This window comes from Poecilia formosa, unplaced genomic scaffold (assembly GCF_000485575.1).
Source record: "Poecilia formosa unplaced genomic scaffold, Poecilia_formosa-5.1.2 Scaffold62, whole genome shotgun sequence".
In the NCBI taxonomy this organism is placed as follows: domain Eukaryota; kingdom Metazoa; phylum Chordata; class Actinopteri; order Cyprinodontiformes; family Poeciliidae; genus Poecilia; species Poecilia formosa.
This window is the reverse complement of record NW_006800001.1, coordinates 551,142-561,281: the sequence shown is the minus strand read 5'-3', so window position 1 is coordinate 561,281 and position 10,140 is coordinate 551,142. Positions and strand designations below refer to the sequence as shown.

Sequence of the window (10,140 nt, the reverse complement as noted above, 5' to 3'; positions counted from 1 at the left end):
TATGAAAACAACAATTTTTAACTTTGAATTTCTTCCAAAATCCAGAATCCTTGGACCTGTCCATCCAGAGTGCCTTGTCGGCACTCTTCCCACCTTTTGAGGTCACAGCACCCATCGTCCTCTGTCAGCTATTTCGTACCATCGATGAACGTTACCACGGCGATGCTCTGCAGTGCCTGCTGGACTTCCTCATTCCCTCCAAACACCTGCTGGAGTCTGTCCAGCAGGCTGCATGTGTGAGTGTGAATTCATAGAAAAGATGCTGTACATTGTCAGTATAGATTCCCAACTGTGTTACAGAGGGAAAAGAATAAGTTAATAACTTACCGTGACTGTCAAATGTTTTAACAGAAATGGTTGAGACTTAATAGCTTGGTTACTGATATTTTTCAATCCAGAGTATTTTTATAGGTCTTAGTTAATATTTTCTATTGTGTGGACAACAGACTGCATGCTTGCGAAACGTAACAGCAAACAGTTCAATGTCATGACTTAATAAAATTAAATTAAGCACTTCTGACGCTGAGATTCTTTACTGTTTTCAGCGCCTGCTATTACAGCCATAGCCCTGATAATTCTACTTGTTGCCATAAACAGCATAACTGAATGAAAATTGCAGCTCTTAATCCGTATAAGCAACAAAAATATCAGAGAGTAAATATAATAATCCTTGTCACTCTGTAATAACAATATATTTTTTTTTTTTCAGGCCGGATACTCTGACGTAGTTTTCCGCTGTGAGGGCTGGCCTCTTTGTCTGCACGACAAAACCGTCATCCAGTTAGCGTCTGTGAACCCTTTGCTGTTACGTCCTGGAGACTTCTATCTTCAGGTGGAGCCCTTTGGTGACCAAGCGGCCCGGATTGTCCTCAAGAGCCTCCTGGAGGAGGGATGTCGAGAGGTCGAGGAGACGCCGATCCCTGAGACTTCCTACCCCTGCCTCTTCACCGAGGAGTGGCTGCAGGACATCAATGAAGGACGCCACGGGACTCCTCTGTCCCGCTGTTTACTTTGCACAGATCAAGGTGTGATCAAGTTGCCGTGGTCTGAAATTTCAATTCCAGAGTTTTTAGACAAGCCTAAGGCTGTCCCCGCCTGTGGTGAGGCAGCGCCTCAGACCACGAAGGCCTCGGCTTCCTCCCACTTCAATTCATCGACCCTTCCAGTGGAGGCAGTGAGGTTGCCACAAGAAGACAGGATGTCAGCGTCTCTCAGACTGTCGCACGCATCCTCAAAGCTCATCAAAATGGAAAGGCGACCGCCCAGATCAGGGTCCAAACCGATGAACAAACCTGTGGGCTGGGTTTCTCCTAACACCTGGGAGAGTCTGACCTATCAAGAAATGGAGGGGGATTATGTTGACTTGGTGGACATTGCGAAAGGGAACGAATTTGTGGATAAACAAACTCAACCTATTTTAGTTCTGCCCAAACCTGTGAGACAGCCGCCACCCGTCCCACTTGGAAATAGCGGACAGACCCTGCAGTATGCAGAGGAGCCCTGTGTGCCATGCGGCCAAAGACAGCTGGATCAGGATCTTATTGACCTGGATATGAAATATAGATACAGAGACTCTTATGTAGCAGCGCTAAAAAACCCGGTGCCTTTTGAAAGGGGAGGCGTGGACCTCCTAGGTGCCTTGGACGAGGTTGGACTGTTTGAGGATGATGATGTAAGACCCGGAGGGGCTTTTGAAGGTCAGAAAGACCACCTGTGTAAGTTATCCAACCACTGCCAAGAACCTGCGACGGACAGTGAGTCCTGTGAAAGCGCGGGATGTCACCGTCCTTTGAGCTGTGAATCAGAAAACGCGATGAAGGAGTCAGCTGTGATTTTAAATCCCTTCTCTGGACTGAGCCCCAGTGACGGTAAACTAATTTCTCACCAGTTGGGACAGGCTTTTTTTAAGCATCCAGGATCGGTTGTGTCCTTGGCGACATCCGACGGAGGTTTGAAGACACGCCAGAAAGGGGAGGTTGCAAAACCATCGGCAAAACACAAAGTTAAAGTGAGATCTATGTCTGCTTTGTCGGACACCTCCACAGGGAGTCCTATCCTGTACAAAATCAACAACAGGAGCCACAGTGATGTTTGCCCTGAAACAGTAACCAGCATAATGCGGCTTGAAAATAGCACAGCAGAAGATCAGGAGGCTTCAAACGTGGAAAGACTGAAGGGCTTGAAAAAAGGTAAGCAGAGACAACGTTTCATCGTCTCTGTTGGCTAATTCACTGCAGATTTCATTTTAGAAAGTGGCCCCCACACACACACACACACACGGTCAACACATTGTTAACATTATACCCAGGCAGTCATTCATAATGAAGTGTTTCTCAATGCTCAAAGAATCTCCGAACTTTCAAGCAAAAAAAAAAAAAAAACGAGTGCAAGAAACTCTACCGTGACCTTGTTGTGTTTGAGGGAATGTGGCTCCTCTGAGGGTTACGCTTCATAAAGACTCTTCAGAAAAAGGGTTCAAAAGTCAAAGATCAGACTTCAGCACAATCATCCTCCGGGGAATCTCCCCTGTTCTGTCTGAGATCATTGGCTGGACGGTCACATTCACGTCATTCCTCTTATCAGGGGAGGGAACGGAAATAGCAACCTGCACCCCAGTAAAAGAGGCTCTGAACCCAGTGGGTGGAAGAAAAAAAAAACAGGGCATTTGTCTAATTTAGGGAGACAGAATGACATGCGAGGAGGAAGTTTCTCTGCTCTCCTCCCTTGTTTTCGTGTCTAAGAATGCCCTCGGAGGGACGAGCTGAGATCTTGGCTGGAGACATGGTTGTCATGGACTATTAAAATAGTGGGGACTGTAGATGGGGCCTTGTTGAGAGGAGGGCAATTAGGAAGTCTGTCTCACTTTGCTGCCAGGAGAAGACTTTGTAATTTTTTTTTTTTTACAGAATGTCTATATAAAGTCGTGAATCTGTGCTGAATTTGTTTTGTTTAAACTCAAATAAAAATACTTGTTGATATGGAAGGATTGGTGGAAAGAATATGTACAAATTTAGGATCACTCAACATTTGCATAGATCTAGTGTAAATTTAGGTTATTTAAATATTCATTTGAACCATTCTTTCCCATGCTCAGTTAAGAAATAAAGCTTCCCACTTTAATGAAACTTAGAAATAGGAAGTTTAAGTATCTGTCCTCTAATTCCCACGGATGACACATGATACATACACCCTGAAATATACATTAAGTATTCACATAACTCTAACTCCATAACACTTACCTGAGTGTCCTTGACTTAGTTGCAGCTAGGATGGTAGAGTCCACTTTCCTTCTGTTAAGCATAATGTATACAGTGTACATTTTTAATTGGTTGAGGGTAAGGACCATTCAAGAAAACTTATGCTAGCAGGAGTTTTCTTGTTTTGGTGTGTATTTGGAATCACTGTTCTGCTGGGACAAACAACTTTGTCCAATCTTCAGTCATCTATCCCAAACCTCAGATGGATGGAAATTAGTCAAGATGTTCAACAACATCCCAAAGACCACAAAGAAAGAACCGCAAAAGCCAAAATCTATTCACACAATCTTTGAAATGTGCAGTTGCACACATGGAAAATCCAAGTACCTTTTGGAGACAGCCATGTGATTGGGAAGAAGCATGCCAAGCATACAGCTTCATCACTTAACTCTGCCTTGCTTCCCTGTTTTGCAAAATTACTGCCTGCTTTTGAAAACCAAGAGTTTTTTTTGTGTGTTTTCAGCAGATTCAGATTCAAGCACATCCAGCATAAATGGATTGGGTTCCAAACTTTTCAGCATAAAGGTGGAAAAACAACCTTCTGCAACAGGTTCTGGCTGCCAGCAGGGCTCACAAACAGAACAATCCTGCTGGAGGAAGATCAGGAGTCTGCTGGAACTGGGCATTATTTGTTTACCAGGTAATTTGTGCTGATAAGTCTCTCCAAAAAATGGAAAGATTTATTTCCAAAACAAAGTACATTTTTTTGTGATCGGACAAGATAGACAAGTTCTCTTTAAATGTACCCAGACATCTTGAACACTGTAGATGAAATGATTAAATAGACAACAATCCAAGTTGATTTTCTTATCTTATTCACTAGAATTTTCTTTGTAAAAACTGAGAAGCCCAAGCTGTGTGTGTGTGTGTGTGGGTGTGTGTGTGCGTGTATGTGTGTGTGTATATATATATATATATATATATATATATATATATATATATATATATATATATATATATATATATATATATATATATATAATTTTTCTCATTCTATATTTGCAGGTAGCAGGGACAGGAATGGCAGGGCGGTGGTCGAGGTCCATGGTGACAGGAAGGAGTGGATGTCCCCTCTTGTGTCAGCAGAAAGCATTTGTGAATTGCTGCTGTACTTACACTCCATACCAAGGTACACCAGACAAGTCACATGCTGTCCTTAATAATTATCTCCTAAGCGGTGTGCGACTTACTGGAAGATGGTTTCAAGCCCTCTGTTTTTCAGCTGGGAGGAATGAAAACTGGCTTGCACCAGCATGCAGTGACACATTTAGCCACAAGAGGGCTGCAGAACATCATTTAGAAATATTTCCAGCATTTTTTTTTTTTTTTTTTTACAAAAGAGAGGCATTACATTCCAGCCACACAGTGTCCTGTTGTTGGTTTATAACCTTTTCTCTGCAGTATATTTTTTTAAGTTTAGTCATCCATATCCAACCCATGAGAGCATCTAGCAATGACCAACATTTCCGGTGTTTCCACACAACTGTCTTTCATAAAGAACTTTAACAGCATCACTTGTTAACACTGGATTTATTGTTGACTTTTAAGATTCAAAAGCTCTTTCTCTTGCTATTTTGACCGTCCAGTGTCTGCAGCAAAGAGACATACCACAGCAGTCTGCTGCAGCCAGACCAGCTGCCAGCAGTCTGGTATGTAGTGTCTTGCCAGAATTAGCAGCCTTGTCTCATGTAAGCTCACACACAATAGTTTGCCTGCTCAAAAAGAAGCCCTTATAAGTGGTTTGTGACACCTCCTCAGCATGCTATCAAATCCTACAGAAACTTGTTAGCGACCCATTCTTTTTTAGTCAGGTCTGTGGCAACAGATGAACACCTAGACCAGTGGTGCCCAAAGTTGGTCTTTGAGGGCCGGCATCCGGCATGTTTTAGTTCTCTCCCTGGTGGTAGCAACAACCTTTTCAGCATGTCAGTGTTCTTCTTTGGTCTTCTGATGAGCCATCATTTGATCCAGGTGTGTTAAACCAGGGAGAGAACTGAAACATGCAGGATGCCGGCCCTCCAGGACCGACTGTTTTGGGCACTACTGACCTAAACGATGCAGGATAATGAGTCCTGAGGACCAGGATTGGGAAACACTGCTGTAGCGCTAGGCTAACATCAGCATGCTTACATGATTTTCATCTGGCACATTGATAATTTGGCCTGTCAATTCATTCTGAGTGGATACAACTTACATGAAATGTAATTTGATTTAATTGTCATAAAGCAGTACACGTCTTTCTCTCTCTCTCTCTCCAACACCTAGAGACCTGGATATCTGATTGACCACAGTAGAATAGGTCACATAGCATGGTGAGAGCAGAAAAAATTCAGATTCGACGCAGAAAAATCACATGCCATCATTAAACTAATGCACACAAATGAGCACAAAAATAGGTGTGACATCATCAGGCCCACAACAGGTAACAGGAAGTAAGTTTTCGCAGGGACTTCCAACCCAATAGCAATAATAACAATAATAATAATAATAATAATCCCTAGAATGGGACTGAGAGATCCTATAGTTGTTTGTAAGCAGGTTCTTGTCAGATGGAAGTAAGAAAAGGAATGCAAAAATTTAGAGTAGCTCAAGCCTGCAGTGAGAATTCACAAAAATGGATACTGTGTCAAGCTCTGGTGTGCTTTAACTTGATGCAATGTTTTCATAGAAAGGATGTCCGAGAGCTGGGAATGACTCTGGTGATTAATGGCAGGAAGAAGCCGCCTCCGCTTCACCTCTACAAGGCTCTACTGATGGCGCAGGTTAAAACATGAAAACTGCATGCACACGCTCACGTAGCCGTCTGATAAGATTCATAGTTCTGGGAAGGCATTTTTTACCAAAGCCCCTGAATGATTTTCTACGTAGATGCAGGATTTGAGGGTGAAGGGTGTTTACTCCCGGTTTAAATGTGCTGTAAAGCTATAAACTTTGCATGTACTGTGGTTTAATGTAAAGATTATATCATGTCTAAATATCTTAAGCAATACAGAAATGCTCTGTGAATGCAAATCATATTCTCCCTATATGTTTTGTGTTTGACTTTTCGCCTGCCGTAACAGGAGCAAGCTCTCCACGCTGTTCACAGCATCGTCATGGTGATCGATAAGGACAGCAGTCCCCGGCCGGAGAAGCAGCCGGGTCTGCAGGTCAGAGGTCACAGCAACTTTCACTTCCCATCAGTTTCTTTCAAAGTTTTAGTTAGATAAAAGATGAATCATACTTTCTCAAAGTCTTTGTGGGTTTTTTTTTAAATTATTTAACAGATGGATGTTGTCACTTCGACGAGAGCCTTAAGCAAAACAGTGGAAGCTCCCCAGCTGACCTCTGACCTGGGAGGGACGTTTGCCTACAATCACAAGGACTGGATGCAGTTCCATCAGGTATTACATTTCAAAGTTTCCCTTCGAAACTCATCAGGACTGGTTAACCTCAGTTCATCTGGAGAAATTTTTGATCACACTAAAACAAAGGCCAAATCATTTTTAGAAACCATTATTTGCTATTAATCTAACATTAAAAAGCCACCAGAGTAACAGAAAAGAGGATGCGACATGTCCTTTCACTTTCTGATGTTTTTAGATCAAGGAACTAAAACGTCAGCCTGTTCGCCTTTGCAAAATAACACAAGCTCACTTCAATTAAGTTGAAAGTTTTTTTTTTTTTTTTTTTTAATTTAGGTCTGGACTTTGACTGGGCCACAGGCCTTGATCAAAACCATTTTATTGTATCTCGGAGCGTGTTTCGAATCCCATTTTAAACTTTACCACAGTTTCATCCCTGAGCAGTCTGGGTTGTTCTTTGGTCCTCCTGATTCTGTTTTTTTTTTTTAAGCAAATTTTCATGTCTCTGAGAACTTGGAGCAGGTTTATTTATAGTGGGAACACGTTGCCTCATTTTTGGTTGTCATGTGACTTATTCTGCAAGGTTCAGTCGGTGTGAATATTTTTGTGAGGCGCTTCTCATCATTAGATGTGATCAAATGTACAGCATATACAACATCACCACTCTGCATAAACAAAGCTTGCGCCGTATAAACATTTGCGGCAGCACAAACGTCTACGTGCTCGCATGTTTGCAGAGGTTCTGCTCGCATTTTTGATCTGGACAATTTATTTTACTTCACTTGAACCAAAGAATGCTCCAGCTTCCCGCTTTGCATGAGATTACAAATCTAAACAGAAGGGAATTTATAAAGTCTTACTCTGGCAGTTTCAGATCGACAGCACCCAGCCTGAAAGTTGTTTGACGCAGCATGAGATGTAGAGACTAGATAACGATCTGGTGTTAAATATTCGACAGCTGGTAGTTTGCATGAAGATCTGTGTAAAGACATGAAGCATTTTTTTTTTATTAATGGCATCCAATTAGTAATAAAGCCTAGAGAAAAACAAACTCATAAATATTATGTCAGATGACTGAGTGAAGTTTTTGATGTAGCTTCAGAAGATATTTGTGTGAATATTTTCTGTGGTTGCAAATTTCACATACGAGTGCACATTTTCTTCTGCCTCCAACTTTCTTTGACATCACTTGTGGATCACATTTCTGTGGTTTCGTTGTACACAAGAGAAACCTGCGACTTTGCATTGACACCCACCAGTCACTTTGGGTATTACACAGGGTTGGGGCCTCAGATTCAACAAGGTAACAAAGAATTATTTCTCATCTTCGCTGTACGGAGATTTCGGTACAAATAGACGTGATAGAATCACAAAGTTGTTGCAGAATTGTTTGCTTCACAATCACGATGAAAATCTTTAGTTCCTGTTCCAGTTCTTGACACAAAGAGAGGTTCTCTGTGTGGTCGTCTGCTGCTCGTTAAAAGTGTTCAGTCTGTACCTAGACAGCGTGTTTGAGACCTCCTCCCTGACATGCCGCAAGCTTTGGGTGATAAACAGAACTTGTTTATTATTGGATCTTATACGATTGGTCTTTGAGTGGCATCTTTATAGTTACACGTCATGTTTCTGCCTTTTATTTAATTCGTTTCAGAAGCACGTACCTTTCATGGCAAACCTGCGAGGGGCCAACAGCTTGTTGCAAAGGGCCATCAAGAGAGTGGACAGAAGGAAACAAATGGACTCTGCCGAGGTCGGACAGGTGTAACAGGCGCTGTCAGTTTTTCCATCCGGTCTCACGTTTTGACTGCCCGCTTTGTGGTTACTGCAGGAGGTTCAAGAGAGCATTCAGGAGCAAAGGGTTCTGATGAAGGAGGTTCTGGAAGATGACAGACTGGTGACTCTCCAAAAGGAAGGAGGAACGTTACTGGCGAGGATGAAGAAAGACGAATTCAGATTTCTGCAGTCTGAGGACTATAGGTACGAGAGTGAACTTTTGACTTCTTGTTTGGCAGGTTGTCAAAATCTACACGCTGCAATAAAGGAAGCTCAAACGACATAGCTACAGACTTTTCTCAGTTACACTATTCGAGCTTGTGTACATGCTGTCTTGTTCGTAAAATTTCCTACATCTGACCAAAATCGTAGTCACGCTTTTTCGTTCAATGATTGATTCGAGAGTTGACGTTTAAATTGCTCAACTTGGGCAAAGACGAACAAAGGAGAAGCTGCTATATGTCAAGGCCCATTTCTACGCACTCACAGAGTTCTGAGGAAATAGTGGGTGTAGAAATGCTGACTGTGTGCTTTCATCCCTATGGGTATATTTCCATACTGAGCATACTACTTTACACCACGTTAAAGGGAATTATTGTACTGGTATTAAAGCTTTGCAGTTTTGTTCCTGCCTGAAGCTTAAAAGATATATTCATTTCATGCAGTACAATTAAAAAGAAAACTACAAAAAAGAAAAAAAACAAAGAAAACATATTTTTGTGTTCACTAAAACATCTTTTTAAGCCCCAAAAAGTCACTTTTACTAATGAACAGACAGGAAGCCAAAAAAAAAAAAAAAACTAACATCAAGTACTTCATTAATTTAGCTCAGACACTGTGTAAAGAATCCTACTTTTTACAATGTTCTGGGCATTTTTTTATCAACTTCATGTTCAGGTTTCTTTTGTTTCTTTTGTGTTTTCAATTTCTGTTCAGAGATGCTTTGGAGCTGGCGACGAGTCTTTACAACCAAGTGGAGGAGAAGCTCCACATGTTGGTGATGAAATCAAATGAGTCGCTGCAACACCTGGAGAACCTGCTCAGGCACAGAGACACGGAGGCCAAAATCATCTCGGTAACTCCGGTTTTTCCTTTCTTTCTTTGGAATTGTGCTTCTAAAAATCCACTAAAGTTCACATTCGACCACAACACATTAGTGGAAATTTCCAGGCACGAAGCTCGTACAGAACTGTTTCTTTCATACACCATATGTTTTAGCAGTCAGGTTGCAAGGCAGCTTCTCTTAACTCCTGCTTTACTTCTTCCAGGAGGGGTTGTGGTTCAGTACCGAGGGGGAGCAGATTCTGAAGAAGTCTTACTCAACCGATGACACACTGGTGGGCAAGGAAAAGGCCATGGAAGACTTTAATCTGTTTCTCACTAAATCCAAGGTACACTAACACACCAAGAAGAATGCTGTCCAGCAGTGTTGTGGTACTCGAAGTTGGTCTTGGTCTTAAGACCGGTCTTAAGACCACTTTTTGATGGTCTCGGTCTCGTCTCGGACTCGACCGCATTTGGTCTCGGTCTTGTCTCGGTCTCGGGCTCTGAGCGCTTGGCATTTTATTTCAAGACCAGTCGAGACCGCAACTGTGAAAATACCACCAAACGTACAGCATACTGTCCAGTTTATTTAACATCTTTGTTTTCAGTGGATGCAAAATGCACCAATTAACATCCAAGCAACTATGTGTTTCTTCCCCCTCCCCCGCCCCTCCCCACCTTTCACTCCGCGCAGCGCTCCAGGACATGTGCAGTGGTTTTCT

The 10,140-nt window shown here is 42.2% G+C and overlaps 1 protein-coding gene across 3 annotated transcripts in view; it reads left to right on the top strand.

Moving 5' to 3' along the window:
- The window catches only part of quob (quattro b), a 35,963-nt gene that overhangs the window by 14,873 nt on the left and 10,950 nt on the right, over positions 1-10,140 (top strand). Inside the window, exons 2-12 of one of the 3 annotated variants that reach the window (XM_016672502.1) lie at positions 39-236; positions 710-2,189; positions 3,724-3,897; positions 4,263-4,386; positions 5,926-6,019; positions 6,320-6,406; positions 6,524-6,640; positions 8,253-8,360; positions 8,430-8,578; positions 9,311-9,449; positions 9,643-9,765. In XM_016672502.1, the coding sequence (XP_016527988.1) occupies positions 39-236; positions 710-2,189; positions 3,724-3,897; positions 4,263-4,386; positions 5,926-6,019; positions 6,320-6,406; positions 6,524-6,640; positions 8,253-8,360; positions 8,430-8,578; positions 9,311-9,449; positions 9,643-9,765 (2,793 nt within the window). Of the gene's footprint in view, positions 1-38; positions 237-709; positions 2,190-3,720; positions 3,898-4,262; positions 4,387-5,925; positions 6,020-6,319; positions 6,407-6,523; positions 6,641-8,252; positions 8,361-8,429; positions 8,579-9,310; positions 9,450-9,642; positions 9,766-10,140 lie in introns of all 3 variants that reach the window. The other 2 variants (XM_016672501.1, XM_007554199.2) reach the window with 2 other exon arrangements.